Below are 18,458 nucleotides of genomic sequence, written 5' to 3'. Positions count from 1 at the left end.
ACGGGTCTAGGCCCGAAACGTCAGCCTTCCTGCTCCTCTGATGCTGCTTGGCCTGCTGTGTTCATCCAGCTCTACACCTTGTTATCTCAGATTCTCCAGCATCTGCAGTTCCTACTATCCCTTTCTCTGATCTATTTCACTTTTTGTACTTTAGTAAGTATTAAATTAACTATTCCAATCAGCATTTCCAAATGCCAGTTGACAAGTTTAAGTGCAGTGAACTGCCCACACAATTTGCTCACTGATAACCTCAAACACGGGGACGCTTGCCATTTGGATACAGAACTGGCTCGAAGGTAGAAGGCAGAGGGTGGTGGTGGAGACTTGCTTTTCAGACTCTAGGCCTGTGACCAGCAGAGTGTCACAAGGATCGGTGCTGGGTCCACTGCTTTTCATCATTTATATAAATGATTTGATTGTGAATATAAGAGGCATGGTTAGTAAGTTTGCAGATGACACCAAAACTGGAGGTGTAGTCGACAGTGTAGAAGGTTATCTCAAGAGTACAACAGGATCTTGATCAGATAGGCCAATGGGCCGAGGAGTGGCACATACAGTTTAATTTAAATAAATGTGAGGTGCTGCATTTTGGAAAGACAAATCAAGGCAGGACTTATACACTTAATGCTAAGTTCTTGGGGAGTGTTGCTGAACAAAGAGACCTTGGAGTGCAGGTTCATAGTTCTTTGAAAGTGGAGTCGCAGGTGGAAAGATTAATGAAGAAGGCGTTTAGTATGCTTGCCTTTATTAGTCAGTGCATTGAGTATTCGAGTTGGAAGGTCATGTGTGGCTGTACAGAAAATTGGTCAGGCCACTTTTGTAACACTGCGTGCAATCCTGCTTTGAAGGAACGCAGTTTCATACGCATATATGTGTGAAAGCAATTTAACATGTAAAGTTTATTTTGAAGACAAGCAAACTATAGAATAACATGACAAAATTGAACAATTGAAGCAAGGTAAATATAAAATACTCCAGAAAAATGTCTTGTTCATGTATGTAGGTGTTCCAACCATTACGATATGAAAAGACAGCCAATTAAAATCAGCCTTTCTACCTCTGTACTCACAACCCAGTAAAATCTTCAAAGACCCTGAAAATTGGCCTCAATGGTTCCTAAATAGAATTTTTTTTAACAACCAACTCCAGGGTTTGCAAATAAATAATTCCAGATATTGGTTTGCATCTTAAACAAGGTCTTAGCAATTCAATAACAATACAGTAACTTTAGCAAAGTAAAAGTAAACAACAAAGTATTCTAACTAGTCTGTGCTATAAACCAAAAGATATCTGTTTCAGCCCCATTCACACAAAATACAAACACACATAATTAAGAGATAAATAAAAGAAAATTACAAAACTGGCCTAATTATTTCAGTGGTTTCATGACGTGTTGCTCTCCAGGCATAGATGATGGTTTCTTGGTTGATTTTCTGAAGATGTTGATCAGATTCACTCTGACAAAGGCAATAATACTTGTATCTTAGTTTTCTATTCTGTAAACTTCCAAGAGCTGGTAAGGGATATTAGGCAGGGAGCTTTCAGATCTTCATAGCGTAGCATCAACAGCCAGATTCACTTTCACAGAAAACACAGTCCAAAATCCAATGCAAACTCTAACCAATCCCTGACAGACTGACCATCTCCTCTGCAAGATCCCAGTTACCAGTCAACATCAGTGATCTATTTGAGCATAAGGTTGTTTTTTTCTTGATATGCTGGAATCAATTCCCAATTATTGACCTCGTTAATAGCCAACTTCAGCTATCTGTTTAAACATAATGCTCTTCCCTGGCAATGAAGAGTCTGCTAAAACCTTTGATCTGGAACCAACCAGCAATTAACTTCTGGGCCTGGCATCAAGAATAAACAGAAGCTTGTCTGGTCTGTTTTGCTTTTTTACACAAGCTGTTACTCACAGTCCAAAAGTCACCTTTAGCTTATAGTTCCCGGTTCATCGCTCCAAATCAAAATTATAAAAGAATAAAATTCAAATAAAGAAAAATCAGCAAGGAGTCTAACACAACTACAATTTTTAAATAAAATTACCTTTCGCATTGTACCAACATTAAGGGTGGAGATTTTGTTTGATAAAGGAGGTAATTTTAGCAAAACATTACTTGAAATGCATAATCTTCCTCCTCAAATGTGGCACTGTACCTTGGTAAGCTGGGATACCTCAATTTAAAAGGGCATTCATATGACATTATTTTCCTCCTGCAAAATTTTTCATTTATTATTTATTTCAGATTTGTTAAAAATAATCAAGATGCAAACATGAAGAATTTTGGAAAACAGACTTAACAATGGTCACAAAATTATTCAAGATATACCATAGCAAAAACTTCAATATGACTGCTTAAGAAACTTGGTTTGTCGAGAAAACGGATAAGAAATAAGATCGACAGACTAAAATGTTACCTGTTACAACTAACGTAAAGATAAATATTTATGTTTCACTTGCTTAACTCCACATTCCATGGTCAACATTCTCCGTCTAGTCCAACTGAAGAGATGGAAAACAAATAGCTGGCACAAACAGAATATTAAGCTTAGCACTCTCAGGATCCAAAATTCGACAATGGCATTCTCAAACTTAAGAAATAATGTTATACTGTATAATGTTTCAAGGAATGACCCCAAAAATACCTGGCACTTGAAAAAAATTCAAGCTTAACAGATAACAGTAAATCGATTTTATGAAAGGAAAATTTTTGAAGTAGTAAAATGCTGTAAATAAAGGAGAACTTATAAATGTACTATACTTCAAATTCCTGGAGTCTTTTGAGAAGGTGCCATATGAAATTTTATGGTGGAAAATAAAACCTGTGGCAAGGCCATGCAGTTTTTTTCAAACTTGCTGTAATTTCTTCTATGGATATGGGAAGTAAAAGAAAATTGCACAAAAATACTTTCACAAGATAAAGAAGGTTTAAGGAAAAAGTTTATTTGTCTTTACACATTGAAGCAAAAGTAACTTCTGGAGAGTCAAAGCAGAATTAACTGTAGCTTACAGCCTTCATACCTGCCCTGTAAATACACCATTTATTCCAGAATAGATCCTGTCCACAAAGAACCAGAAAGCAACAAAAGAGCACACTAGGTTCCCTAACAGGACAGCACTTAATGTGGCACTAAATAAGAAATGAAAATGTGGACAGTACTGTAAAAATAGCATAATTTAGTTTCTATTTGGGCAAATTCTAAGCAGTAGACTTTCAAAAGTATATTGATAACCTGTCGTGACAATGCTATTGTGGTTGCTCCTCGTGATCAAAGTAGATCAAGAAATAAAGCATACACTGCAACATTGCTCAGTCCACGAAGTCAAATTGAATTTGAGGCACTTGAAAAGGGTATAAATTCTGCAATTGTAATCTCTGAAGATCTACTGATTTCATGACAAATATTTGGTAAAATTTACAACATGGCTGCAATGTTATCCGAATATTGATGTTGCTATGTATAGATAGTTTATACTAGATATTTATTTAGTTCAATATGCAAGCAATTTTGCTGCTTAATTTACCAAATTTCTAAAAATAAGTAGTCAACTGTCAACTGCAAAACAAAACAGGATTTTTGCAAATTCTGAGCGTACTCTTTGAAGGAAAGGCAGATATAGTGCTTCAAAATTATGATGTAACCACAAAGGAATCCAGTCGTGAAAGTCTCTGATACGATCATTGCACTTATGGAATGCACATGCACGAAGCTAATTAGAAACAAATACCATTGATAATAAACAGACGGAGGTGTTTGTCATCAGTTTCATGCAGTATTTCTGCAGACTATCAGCAACAGTACAACAGCTTAGAAGCAAATACATTACTTTCATAACTGTCAACTTTTAAAGAGTAAATTATTTAAAAACATAGCCCTGAGTTTTACAGTTAGATAAATAATTTTCATTTAGTTATAAATAATGATTGAAAATCAGAAAGCTGTTAATTAACTACATCCTAATGCTGCAGCCCATCTGACGGCATGTCAGGGACAATGTGGAGACTGTTTAAAAAGAAAACAAATGACATAAGTCTGGAGGTATGAAAACAGTTTCCTCATTTGATAGCCTTTTTAACTCTAACATTAGGCTGAAATTTAATGCAATGAGTATACAATTCAAGTATCCAGAAAAATAATCCTTTGGTTAATCCATCATGGATTAACAGAGGTTCGTTAAAAACAGAAAAAGTATTGTAACTTAATATTTGTCATGTATTTTTGACAACTATTTAGAAATTGACTCAATTTAGTAAATTTGCTATCCAAGCTAATATTACCCTCAAGACATGACTTTAATCTTGTGTAGATAACATTTGATGGGGCATATTATTGAATGCCTTTTGAAAATCCAAAGTACAGAATATCTATTAATACTTCTTTATCCACCTGGATAACTGAAATAATGGATATTCAGAAATTACAAATGCAGAATTTATTCACTTTTTCAATCTGATTTAGTTCTCTTTTCTTGAATGGACTGAGTAATGTTGCAGCATATGCTTTATTCCTTGATCTACTTTGAGAAGAATTTTGCCCAGTGATCATGAGGGGCAATCCCAAGGGTACTGCCACTACAGGTTATCAACACACATTTTAAAGTCTGCTACTTAGAAGTAACTAAGAAAGGGACCAAATTATGTTCTCAACGTTCTAGTTATCTACCTATTATATTGTCAAAGAACTCTAATAAATTGCCAAACATGATTTGCCTTTCATAAAACTTTATTGCTTCTGCCTGATTGTATTAAGATTTTCTAAATGGCCTGCATGACAATTTATTATAGCATTTTCCCAATAGCAGATATTAAAGTAATTGGCCTATAGCTTTTTGCTTTCTGACTCTTTCCCATCTTGAATCGAGGCATCACCAATCTGGTTATTAAATCTGCTAGGGCCTTTCTGGCATCTAGAGAATTTCAGAAGATCACAACTAACACATCCACTATCCCTGCAGCTATCTCTTTTTGGACCCTAAACGTAGGCCATTAGATACAGGGGTTCAGTGAGTCTTTGATCACAATTGTTTTCCGAGTACTTTTTTCAGTTGATAGTGATTGCGAGTCAAAAGCAATCATTTTTGCCCTCTCATTTTCTCCCATTATTATTTTTCCTAACATTACTAGAAAGATTTTTGTGTCTTTCACTCTGAAAAGAGATATCAGATAACAGAGGCAGTTCACCTCAACCTTCTAAAGGGGAACTAAGGACGGACAATCAATGCTGGTCAGCCAGCAACGCCCATATCCCACAAATGATTAAAAAAATTGTTGAAACCCTCTTCCTGCCCATGAATTTCTTCCCCCCTCTTGAAAACATTAACTCATGCCAATGCATCATTCTATTGCTTTAAGCAACTGAATTCAGTTTTCATTCTTCCTCACTTCACACATTATCATTGCTGATGAGTATCAATAAGCCACATGGACAAAGGATTATCACAGTTTGACCAATTTTCAGCACTCCATGATTCAGAGTAGAAACAATACTGAAGATTTCCCTCCTTATAACTAACTATAGCAGTCCTACTGCCTTCATGGATGAAATATTTCACACAACACAAATCAAATCTGCAACGATTTAGATTGAAGTACATTTACCCATTAGGCTAAGTTCTTGATAATAATTCTAATCGTTACTACACATTCTAGGTGATTTTTTTTGCGTTAATTGCTTGATTAATTCTTGCATATCCAAGCGGTGATTAATTCTGCCATGCATAATTTTTTCCAAGTTTTCCTACCAATGATATTAGATTCACTGGCCTGTAGGTCCTTGGCTTATCCTTCCCACCCTTTGTGTATAAAAGTATCCTATTATCTGCCGTCCACTTGTGGGGGCAGACCCGGGTGCAATGCCCTTCAGAGGGTGGTACAGAATGAGCCGAATGGCCTCCTTTTGCATTTTAAAGGTTCTATAATTCTACTTCAGTGAAAGGCACTCTCCTTGATAACTTGCCAAATAAGCTGAGAGAATATTCTGCATACAATTTCTGAGTGAGAGATGTTCCTGATTACCTGGGAGTCCAGAACCAAGGGTCATTGCCTAAGGATATGGGATAGGGCATTTAGGACTGAAATGAGGTGAAATTTCTTCATCCAGACAGTGGTGAGCCTGGGAAATTCTCTGCCATAGAACATGACTGAGGCCAAAACATTGAATGTTCTCAAGAAGGAGTCAGATAAAGTGTTAAAGGCTAAAATAATCAAAAGGATATAGATTATTTTAAAGAAAAACAAAGAACATAGATCAATACAGCACAGGAACAGGCCCTTCAGCATTCCCCCCCATCTGCTTGCATATGGTCCATATACCTCTAGTCCCTGCCTGTTCATGTCAGTCTAAGTGTCTCTTAAACTTTGCTAAGGTACTTGTTTCTACCAGCGCCCCTGGCAGCATATTTCAGGCACCTACCACCCTCCATGCAAAAAATTTTTCCTCTTGCATCTCCTTTAAAAACCACCCCGACTCCTCCCCCACCCCACCTTAAATCTACAAGCCCTTAGTAATTGACATTTCCACCCTGGGAAGAAAAGACTCCAAACTATCCACCATATCCATGCCTCTGATCACTTTATATACTTCTATCAGCCTCCGACACTATAGTGAAAACAATCCAAGTTTGTCCAATCTCTCCTTATGGCAAAAAACGCTCCAAGCCAGGCAACATCCTAGTAAACCTTTTTCTGTACCCTCTCCAAAGCCTCCACATCCTTCCTATTGCATGGGGACCAGAAGTGCACACAATACTCCAAATGTGGCCTAATCAAAATCTTATACAGATGCAATATGGCTTGCTACCTTTTATACTGAATGCCCTAACCAATGAAGACAGGCATGTTGTACAACTTCTTTACCATCTTATTCATTTGTGTTGCCACTTTCAGGGAACTATGGACTTGGACCCTTAATTATATCAATGCTCATAAGGGTCCTGCCATCAATTATATACTTTACAGAAAGTGGGAACAGGGTACTGAGATGGACGATCAGCCAAATTGAGTGCAAAGCAGGCTTGAAGGGCTGAATGGCCTACTCCTGATCCTATTTTTTATGTTTTTATGTTTCTGTAAGACTTTAGTGTGAAGACTGAAAATTCCTGCTCCCAAATTAGTAGCCAGCACCCGAACACTGTTATAGAAGTAGATAGAAACTACAACAGCATTCAGCTGAGAAATTCTTATCTAACTAGTTACAATACTAATGAAATACAAACTATAGCCATTTATCAAATACATATGCTGATTATCCAAAGAGGCCAAACATGGAATTGAAAAGTGAAAACTTCAAATCTATTATTTTATTTTGATAGAATTGTCACCAAAGGAAATTACACAATAATGTAATGAAGAGGAGATTTTGCTGTTTGGTAAGTTTTTAAAAGAAAAAATTCAAATCTCTGCTTCCATCCTCGATATATACATGGGTACCATTCAATATAGTTTGTGAAACAACAATACAATTCATTTACCTTTCACAGACTCATACAGTACAGAAGAGGCCATTCAGTCAATCAAGACTACACTGACCAAATTTTCTGAAGAAGGGTCCTGCCTCGAAACGTCAAATTTCCTACTCCTCTGAGCAGGCCAGGCAGCATGTGTTCCTCCAGCTCCACACTGTGTTGTCTCTACTTTTTTGAAAAGTTGTGAAGTTTCGCACTTCAACTATCCTCCCAGGTAGTGTCTTCCAGATTCCCACCACTGACTGGGTAAAAGCAAGTTTTCCTTAAGTTTCCTCTAAATCTGTTATTTTCACCTGAAACTTGTGCCAACCCTCCACCACCACCACCCAACCACCCACCACCACCCCCACCCCCAAATACTGACCCTTCAACCAAAGGAAACAGCTGCTGCTTCCTATTCACACTGTCCATTCTTCTCACGATCTTAGACAGTTCACTTAGATCTGATCTCTGCCTTACCTGCTTTAAACAAAAGAACGTAACGATTGATAAAGCTAAGTGTCCTGTACGCTTTTTTTAATTACTGTATTAACCAGGCCTGCCACCGTCGGGATCTGTGGACAGGCAGCTCAAGATCCCTATGTTCCTCTGAGCTTCCTAATGTCCTGGAATCAATGTGTACTCCCTTGTCTTATTCATTATTCCAAAGCACATCATTTCATACTTCCAGAGATTAAATTCCAACTGCCACTGATCTGTCCATCTGACCAATTTGTCAATATCCTCCAGTAAACTAAGACCTTCCTCTTCACTGTCAAACATCCAGCTAATCTTTGTGTCATCTGCAAACTTACTTATCATTCCCCCAACATTTTCTCCTATATTGTTCATATATTTCATGAAGAATAAGGCACCCAGCACTGATCCATATGATATGCCACTGCACACCAGGCTCCAGTCACACAAACAGCATCTATCACCTACTATTCTGTGGCCTACCTGGAAAATAATTTTGGATTCAACTTGCCAAATTATTCTGGATTCAATGTGTGCTCACCTTCTTCATCAGTCCTCCATTCGGATTTTGTCAAAGGCTTTGCTGAGATGCATTTAAACTACATTATCCTCTTCTACAAACCCAGTTACCTCCTCAAGAAAACTTAATCAGATTTGTTAGGTGTGGCCTTCCTCTGACAAAGCCACGCTGACTATCTCTAATCAAACCTTACCTCTCCAAGCAGAGATTAACTGTCTCAGTCAGAAATTCCCCCAATAGCTCACCTACCACTCACTCAAAGAGACATGTAATTCCCTGATTTATTTCTACCACCCTTCCTGAAAAATGGAATCACACTGGCTGACTTTCAGTCTTCTGGCACCTCCCCTGTGGCCAGACAGGAATTAGAAATTTAAATTAGAGCCCCTGTAATTTCCAGCAGCCTGGGAGGCAACTCTTCCAGCCCTGGGGATATGTCCACTTTTATGCCCACCAAAACCTCCTTACCTCAATGTCAGTCATCTCAAGAACCTCACTTCCGTCTTCTCAAATTCTGTACCTACATCCTCCCCCTCCTGCGTGAAGACAGATTTGAAGCAGATGTTTAACACCCTACCAATGTCCTCTGGTTCCACATACAGTTTGCCCCCTTGGCCCCGAAAAGGCCCACTCTTTGCCTGGTTATCCTCTTCCTGTTGATATACTTAGAGAATATCTTGGCTTTCACCCTAATCTTACCCACCAGCGTTTTCTCATGCCCGGTCTTTGCTCTCCTGATTTTTTTAAGACCCATTGCACTTTCTGCACTCCACGAGGACAAAGTGTTAAAAGCCTCTCTTCTTTCCTTTCCAGTCCTCAATATTCCAGGACATCCAGGGTTCTCTGGGTTTGTTGCTCCTACATTTCATTCTAAAGGGAACATATTGGGTCTGAAATCTCCCCAGTTCTTTTTGAATGCGTCCCACTGTTCTGCTATGGATTTCCCCCAAGTGGCTGTTCCCAATCTATTTTAGTCAGATCCTGCCTTATTTAAAAAAAAACCTGCCTTCCCCCAATCCAAAACTCTTTCTGCAGACCAACCTTTTCCTTTTCCTTTTCCTTTTCCATAACAAACGTAAAACATAAGAGTGTTGTGGTCACAATCACTAAAATGCAATACCCACTGCCACCTTGAACATGGTGTCTAGCTTAATTTCCCAGAATTACATTCAGCACTACACCATCTCCTGGTGGAACTTTTACATGTTGATACAAAAAGCTCTCTTGAATACATCTCAAGAAATCTGCCCCTTTCAACCCTTTACACTATGTCTACCCCAATTAATGGTGGAGAAGCTGAAATCCCCTAATATAATTCCCTATTCGTATTTTTGCACACCTCAGCAAATTGTCTACATATCTGCTCGTTTATTGACTGCTGACTATTTGGGGGTCTAAAATACAATCCCAGCAGTGCCTCCTTTTTATTCCTAAATTAAACTTGTTGCATCCAAGGGAAGGGGAGGGGAGGGGATTCAGTCCATACCTCCTGTTCTGGCAGTTAAATGGTTTGGGATATATGTCTGGAACAGTAATGAATCAGGGACTGTCACGCAGGGCTTGGTCATAATGCAATGGTGGACAGTACTGACACCTTCAATGCATACTGTGCTAAGGTCGAGTATCATTTAGAATATGTGCTTATGGGTCAAGGACATCAACAACATGAAGTACAGGAATGGGAAAGGAAAATACCTGGAAGGAAGCTTACAAAGGTCAGCTGATCTTATCAAGATGATGGAATTCCACCTGGGCCTCTTATACATCAAGAATTTTTTTTTATAAACATGGGAAAAATGACAACATGGAGAAAGTAAGAACTACTAAGCACGTCTGTAATTTACAGAGCAACCTAACACAAAGTTGAAAAACAGACCTAAAAGATCAGCATCAAATGTTCTTCGTGTATATATCTTCCTATTTCAGTGAGCACAGTGATTCAGCAGATATGATTATCACAGAGTAGTTAATACTTTGTGATCTCAACTTTTCTTTAGATATTCCATAAGGACACAAAAGTTTAAATTAATTTTTTTCACTTGCATTCCTTAATGCAACTTACTTGTTTAGCTATTTTTCCATAATCAAGCCATCGAATGGTGGCAAAGTTTGTTGACTCAGCACAGTTGAACCCATGATTGAAGCCAGCATGGTACCCATAGGGAAAAGTGATCATGAACTGCCCTGCTTCTTGAGTAATCTGCATGAAATAAAGAGTAAAGTAGTTTGAGTTGGAGGACTATTCAACTTAATTTCAGAATTCACAACATTGCATTATAATTTAGTAATAAATTTCTACCTATCTATCTAATTTGCGAATTTCTTTAAGGATTGTGTCACACCAAAAGTTTTGACTGACAATACATACATGCTACAAAATAAAAGAATAAGAGGATGGACAGCTATACTGTATAAAAGAGACAAAATGTGAATTTCAATAAATTTCCTTTTCTGAGAAAATTACTGAAATTTGTTTTATCAATGGTTGCTGTTATGCATACATTAAACAAACAAGAAACTTGGGAATGCTGTTTCTCTAGCTTTCAGTTATATCAACCACCAACAGGAATCATTTAAACAGCAGTACATTAGCATTACTGTTGTCATGTTCTTCATTGAATGAGAAAAGCATGAAGATTGTAGAAGTAAACAAACCAAGCAATCAGGAGTTTCATTAACATCAGTTGCTTACATTTGATTATTCTAATGCACACCTGCCTGGCCTCTCACATTCTACCCTCTAAAAACGAGGTCCTCAAGTACTCTGTCTCAACATTGCTTATCAGAGTTGATCACATTTGTTTCGGTGTAATGAGAACCCACAGCTTACAGTTAACTCGCAGCTGATCTCAGTTTCTTGTTATTCAGAAATGCAAGTGGGAACCCATTGTTCATTTTTAATATTTGAAATTATATTTTAATCAAATTTTAATGTATTTCACTATTTCCTGTTTTATTTTCTCTTGGGATAAGTTATTCAATTTGATTGTAATACATGATTGCAATATAACCAAAACTTCTAATATAACATGATGTATCAGGCAGTGCTTTATCAAAGACACATGGATATAACAAGTCTGTCTCATCAACAGAATTCAACAACTTCTACTTGTCTTCCCATATGTACCTCAAACCCTTCTCTTTCCAAAAACCTAGATAATTGTCCTTTACCTCAATTTATATTGTCCACTTGAATTATCTTCTATAATAACAAATTCCACAAATCAAACATTACCCTTACAGTGAAAAGGCTTTGACTACTTAGTTCTTAATTCTAGTCCCTTGAAGCTTTCAGAAAGTGGGTAAACATCTCTGTATCTTCTTTATATTTCCAATCAAAATTGAAAAATCAGTCACTTAAGTTAACTGAAATACCTCCTCACATCATTAAAATATATGAAAGTACAGCTCTATGACGACTGAGCAGGGATTTTGGCGAATAAAGCATTCAACTCTTCCCTATCATTAGTTCACTAAGTGCAATATTGCAGACAACTCTTGCTGTTATTGACCTTTTTAGTTGGTCTTCCTACCGACATAAAATCTGTCAATTTCACAGATACCAAAATGTGCAGTAAAAATGAGGCACAAGAGGAAGGACAGTGAACATTATCTGTGCAATGATCTGACATGCAAGCCATCCTAAACTTAGGTGGGCATGTTGTTCACAACACACTTCTGGTGTAATTCGAATGGGCATATTATTCCCAGTTCATGTGATATTCTTTCCCTACCAGGTTTGAGTATAAATTGAAAAGACAAAATAAATTATTTAATAAATCTCCAACATTAAAACATTAATGCTATGAAGATGTTTTACCTGAACCACTAATTTATGACGCCTTTGTCTAAAAGTGCTGTTTTATTAATATATGGCCTTATCGGCTGACTATGTGAATCTTTTGGAAAGAACACTTCTCAAAGTAAAGGACAAAGGCCACAGCTGCAAATGAAAGAAACACAAGCAGCTTCAATGAAGACATCAAGGCAATGAAGCTTTCCAAGAGAGAGGATAGCTGACCTACTTTGTGGGTGTAATAAAGCTACTGGAATTTTAAAACTAACGACCAAAGAGAAACTGTCACAGGGACAACAGTCTTGCTCTCTCGCTCTCTGAAATCTCCCTCAAAGTTTGAGAGTTGAAAACCCATCATAAGTCTACATTGCTCCATGTCATGAGTTCTTCTCCATTCTGAGATTAAAACATTTTGAAGTTGCCTTTCAAACACAAAAATATTGTCAACAGCACCTCCACCAAAACAACTAATATTTTAAGTCCATCTACAAAGTTACAGAATTTCCTATGCATTAACCTCATCAAATGAAGAACAGTAGATTTAAAAAGGTTAATACTTTAGTTCTGTTTTTAAATTTGCTATCCTCTATTTACATAGGATAATTTACAAATTGCACCTTCTTGGCAAAGTACACAAATGTCCTTATTATATAACATGAAAGCAAAGGAAGTGCTACACTGTTCAACACTTGCAATCAAAACTATAATTTAAACATAATTTAAAATGTGAGAAATACACTGTGTAATGTCTTCCAGGAGTCTTCCAAAATATAGCAAATGAAAGATAACGCAGTCAAAACAACCTTTGAAACCAAAATTTTTAATACTTCATCTTTTACCAAAATCTCTCAACTTGGACATAAACAATAATATTAAGTAACACATTAATATATCTAATAAAATTATTCTTTAACTAATTTTAGCTAATGCTAGTGACAAAATCTTAAAAGGTAGTGCACTTTAATTATAAATACACTTCATATAGGATAACTACAATAATATGCAAGTAGAAATACCCCATAAAAATTATCATTTTGTATGCCTTTTGTAAAAATTAATATATTTAATACCTTATCAAAAGGAATGCCATACTTTTTGAGTATGGACGGAGAGATAAGGGTCATCTTGTGACGTAGGAAAGCATCACATCCTTGGGAACTATTTGGAAAGAAACCTGTAGATAATAAATAATGTTTAAATGAATTTGGTAATAATACATGTTATAGTCATTTGGTAGTATAGAGTTTTACAAGAACAAGGTGTAGACAATCCCTGGTTTGTCAGGAACAGCCTAAGGAATATATTGCTTGATTTACCAGCCATTCAGATATACAGCCCACACACTTGGTAAAGCTCACAACACCGTGTCCATCATTAGACGTGATTCTGCAAGCGGACAATATTTGCTGAATAATTCTTTGTATCCAAAGAATTATACAGACATCCTATTTAGGATTGGCCGTTGGTGCACTTACACGTACTAGAAGTTAACAGTCAATCAGCGTTAATGGGCACATTCTCCACAGCAATGTCTCTAGAAATCATAATCCACTTGCCAACCAATAAGCATGTTCCTTGCATGCAGTATAAATGTATTCTTGCAAACATCCTGATGAGTGCAAGACAAAAAACTTCAGCAGACTGTCTTCTAACAATATGTAAATCCATCTCATTTTATAAACTAGCCAAAAATACCAAGTAATACTTGCAATCACAAAGAAATGAGGCCTTTAGATAGGGAATGTGACAAACAATATTTAATTATACTATTTTTAACAAAATCTGATTGAAGACTCTTTGCTCTGGTTTTGCTCATTTTTGAAACTCTGGATTTCAAATAGTACCTCTACTGAAAGAGTCAAATATCCAAGTATTTCCCGAATGCACTGAGGGAACGTTTCTTAAAATTGTGTTTCGAAAGAATCATTGAAAATATGACACGTCAACCATGGTTCAAAAAAATGGCTGTTAATCACACTGTTGCCATAGTCACAAGGTTCTGGATTCATGTCCCACTTCAATACCTGAATGCAGAAATCAAGGCTGACTCTCCAGCGCAATTCTCCTGGTTCAAATTTAAGCGCAATTCTGCTGGTATCCGGGCTAATATTCTTGCCTCAATCAAAACATGAAACAAAATATCTGATCAATACTTCATTGCTAACTAACTGTTGTGTTTCCTACAATACAATCATGACCACAATTCACAACACACTTAGTCGGCTGCACAGCACATTACAATACTTTGAGGTCTTGAAAGTGTTTTGAAGTCTATATTTCTTGTTTCAATAAGCTATAACAAATTTATGCAATGCAACCTGGGTGCTGCACTGTTGGAGGTGCCATCTTTCAATAGGGTTTTAAAACCAATTTTCAACTGTTCATCCCTACCATTAGCACCTATTTTGCAACCTTATCTCACCTCTACCACCACCATCATCATTACCTTTGGTTTTTGTCTGGATGCCCTCACTGTCTTTTCCATTCTCTCCTCCTCCTTTGTCAACAACAGAAAAACCATAATCTTCCAGCCCTTTTCAGGTCTGAACAGTCACATCGGATGCAAAACATTAACTTCATTTCTCTCTCTGCAGATTTTGCCAAACCTGCTTAGTCTCTCCAGTATTTTCTGTTATTTTTAACATTGATGAGGCACGACAATCTCTAGAATGCAGTTTGAACTCATGGTCTTCTGACTCAGTGGAAAATATAGCTTTCCTGCATACGTATATGCACACTTGCAAGCTGATTTTATTTAAGGCTTTTGGAAGCTACTTTTTAATAACAATGTGTAAGTGATAGGAATGTGAAACTTCAAATTTATTCATAACCCATTCAGGGAAGGAGAATACACTGCTGGCTGTAACGAAATTTTAAAATAAGCTCACGACTTGGGGAATGATTTGAAATCATGGTAACATACTTCTGACGGTGGACAATCACATTGAATTTAGAATTTGCTTTATTGTCACATGTACTCAAGCACAGAGGTACACAAGTACAGTGAAAAGTTTGCAATGTCGCCCCTCATGGCACCATCTTAGGTGCAACAAATCGAGGTACAAATCTTCGATACAAAATAGAGAAATAAATGAAAAAGTGACATTACCTTACAGTTACTCATAGTATAAGTTGGAAAAATAAGAAATAAAGTTAAAAAGATAAGCATTGCAGTCTTTTTATCAAGGGCCTGCAGTAGATTAGCACAGGGGGCTTCCACACATCACCTAGCTGGGCTCGCAAGCTGCTGACCGCCCACACCGGTCCCCAGTCCAACAACCGTCCCTGTTCCAGGTCCACTGACCGTTCCGTTCCGCTCGAGCCTCCAGTCAGCATCGATAAGAAAAACTCCTTATGTGACCACTGAATGAAGCAGAAGCGAGTTAAAAGACTGCCAATTATTCATGCAACACCGCCCCATACATGTCTTAGTTGTGCTTCAGAGTTGACACTGTCGCAAGAGCCAGAAAGTAGTAATTTCAAGTTCTGGTCAAAGATTTGAGCACATAATCTAAACTGTACTCTTGTGTCATTGAGGGAGTTCTTGACTGTCAGAAGTGCCATTGTTCTGATAAGAAATTAAACAGAAAATCCATCTACCCTCCGATGTAGAGGAATATGATCCAATTGCAATTACTTTGACAAAATTCAAATGCAATTCTCCTGGTATCCGGGCTAATATTCATTCCTCAATCAAAACATGACGTAAAATATCTGACCAATACTTCATTGCTAACTGACTGTTGTGTTTCCTACAATACAATCGCACCACACTTCATAACGTACTTAATTGGCTGCACAGCGCATTACAATACCTTGAGATTTTGAAAAGTGCTTTGAATTTTATCTTCCTTGTTCCAATCAGCTAAAATTCAGACTTTAAATTGGAGTGGGAAGTGAAAATTCAGTTCTCAAGAGAATTTAGATTTGATTATAATTCCAACAACCAGCAGTTCTCCCAATAAACATGCAATTTCTGATTTTCAGTTTTATAAAGTTCCAACTTTTTTTTATTTTACACAAAAACTGCAGATTCCGAATAAAGCCATATTTATTTAACAACCAACATATCAATTGTCCACTTTCAACTATTCAGAATTTGAATGCTCCTCTTAAATGTTAGGCTAGCAAACATAAAGATATTCTTTGATAGATTTTCTGCCGTAGCGTAGTGCCATACGCTAATCCTGGAACCATTATAAATTCATCCAAATTTTCAGGCATCGAAATAGGCCAAGAAAGCATATTGTTAACTAAGAATGGGAAATGAAGGACACACAGGTCACAGATCACTGATGTCCACTCTTCTGTAGCAAGCAAAAAGCAACATTAAAGTGTCACTGATTACCACACGTCTTTTTTCCCTGGATAATATATTTTACAAAACCAAGTTCATCTTATTTCTATGATGCAAATTCAAACAAATTTACAAGCTTGTCATAAAATCCCATCTAATTATAATTAGTGCTTTAATGCATGAGATTTGCATTGATTACAATGATCAAAATCATCAAAAATTCCAACGCTCCCATCTACACCTGCCTCTACTAATCCTTATAGCCTCATGTCAATAAAGAGCCAAAGCCACACTAGTTCAACTAAGATGAAAGTCATACATTACTGCTGGAAATTTGATGTACACAACATATCAAATTAAGTACCTTGTGCAAGACGTTCCAGCCTCTTCCCTTGTTCAGGAGGTACTGCATACCTGAAAACAAAAGAATGGACGGATCAATTTTGCCCTTTTTGGATCCTAGGATGCTGCCAAGTAATTTTAATGCAGACATAAAATTAGGTATAATAAAAGCAACTAGAACAAAGATGCAGCAATATTTTTCATCATTATCAAGTCAAAGTCATAGTAACTGGATCTACGAGTCCATAAATTGCAAGACCAGTCTATATTTCCATATGCCACTTATAAATGAGAGTCCAATCATATAAGTGTTAAAAAATGCTCATGTGTAGCAATTATAACGCTTAATTAGATTCAATAAGTTGAACTATTAACAGGTACGGCTCCATGGAGTCATGTACCACTCAGAGCAAAGTTTAATCTAGCACCAACTTGCCAAACTTCATTATTTATTCTTTAATAGGTATTAGTTCAGTAAAAGCATTCCCAAATCAATTGCTTTTAACTGAAAAAATGTGGTAAAGATATGACAGAGTGATTTATGAATACGTTTGTTTTTTTGTTTGTTTTTTCCAACATCCTACAATAGTGGCCATTAACCTTGCCTGCAGGCCATTATTGCCCTACATACAGTGATCCAGCAGGGTCACTATTTCCAGTTTCTGTGCCTTACAACCACATCCTTCCACGACAACAAGGCACAAGTTTGGAAGAGAGACAAATGAAAACTTCTTGCTTTTCGATCATACCATTATCATGTTAAGAAGGTAAGAACTAAGAGACACAGTAGACCACACGGCCTGCTCCATCATTCAATACAATCAGAGCTGATTTTCAACTTCAACTCCACTTTCTCAGTACCTCCCCTAATCCTTCAATTCTCTGAGAGACAAAGAAGGCCTAACTCAGTTTAAAATATTTTTAAAATTGGAGGGTCCGCAAGTCTCTGGGGCACAGAATTCCAGAAGATTCTTGACCCTTGGGTGCTCCCAACAAATATAACCATTAGCCCCAAACCAGTAACTCTTCAAATACCATGTCACGATTCAATAATAGAATCATACATAATTACATCACAGAGAGACTGAGTCAATCCACCTATATGCCTGTGCTGGTTCTTTGAAAGAGGAGCAAATTACTGCAGATGTTGGAATCTGTACTGAAAACAACATATGCTGGAGATTACAGCAGGTCAGACAGCATCCATGGAGAGACAGAAAGCTAATGTTTCGAGTCTAGATGACTCTTTGAAAAAGGTGTTTTCCTAAATCCTATATCCCTACATTTTATTCAGCTAAAATAACTGTTCAACTTGCCTTTAAATCCATGTACGGGATCAAATTTCACCCCCTTTTTAGGTAAAGTATTCCAGAGCCCAACCAAGTTCCAAATGAAATAATTTCATCTTGCCTTTTCTCTACATATTTTTCCAATAATTTTGAATGCATCTCCAGGTTACTGATCCACTCGCTAGAGGAAATAACTTTGTTTCATCTTCTTTTCCCAAACCTCTTAGCAGGTTGCAATCCTCCACTTGATCATTTCTGAAACTTTAATCTAAAAACAAATCCTAACTTTC

At 37.1% G+C, this 18,458-nt stretch overlaps 1 protein-coding gene across 5 annotated transcripts in view; it reads right to left on the bottom strand.

Annotated features, from left to right (window-relative positions):
• Nucleotides 1–18,458, bottom strand: part of LOC109911607 (lysine-specific demethylase 4C-like) — a 168,622-nt gene that overhangs the window by 73,878 nt on the left and 76,286 nt on the right. For 2 of the 5 annotated variants that reach the window (XM_048592668.1, XM_048592672.1), the window contains exons 6-8: nucleotides 16,902–16,951; nucleotides 13,311–13,414; nucleotides 10,507–10,644 (exon numbers count right to left, since the gene is read on the bottom strand). In XM_048592668.1, the coding sequence (XP_048448625.1) occupies nucleotides 10,507–10,644; nucleotides 13,311–13,414; nucleotides 16,902–16,951 (292 nt within the window). Of the gene's footprint in view, nucleotides 1–7,278; nucleotides 7,711–8,809; nucleotides 8,981–10,506; nucleotides 10,645–13,310; nucleotides 13,415–16,901; nucleotides 16,952–18,458 lie in introns of those variants that run through there. The other 3 variants (XM_048592679.1, XM_048592687.1, XR_007261285.1) reach the window with 3 other exon arrangements.

This window comes from Rhincodon typus, chromosome 3, assembly GCF_021869965.1.
Source record: "Rhincodon typus isolate 14 chromosome 3, sRhiTyp1.1, whole genome shotgun sequence".
In the NCBI taxonomy this organism is placed as follows: Eukaryota; Metazoa; Chordata; class Chondrichthyes; order Orectolobiformes; family Rhincodontidae; genus Rhincodon; species Rhincodon typus.
The sequence above is the reverse complement of the archived record's forward strand: the minus strand, read 5'-3'. Positions and strand labels throughout refer to the sequence as shown.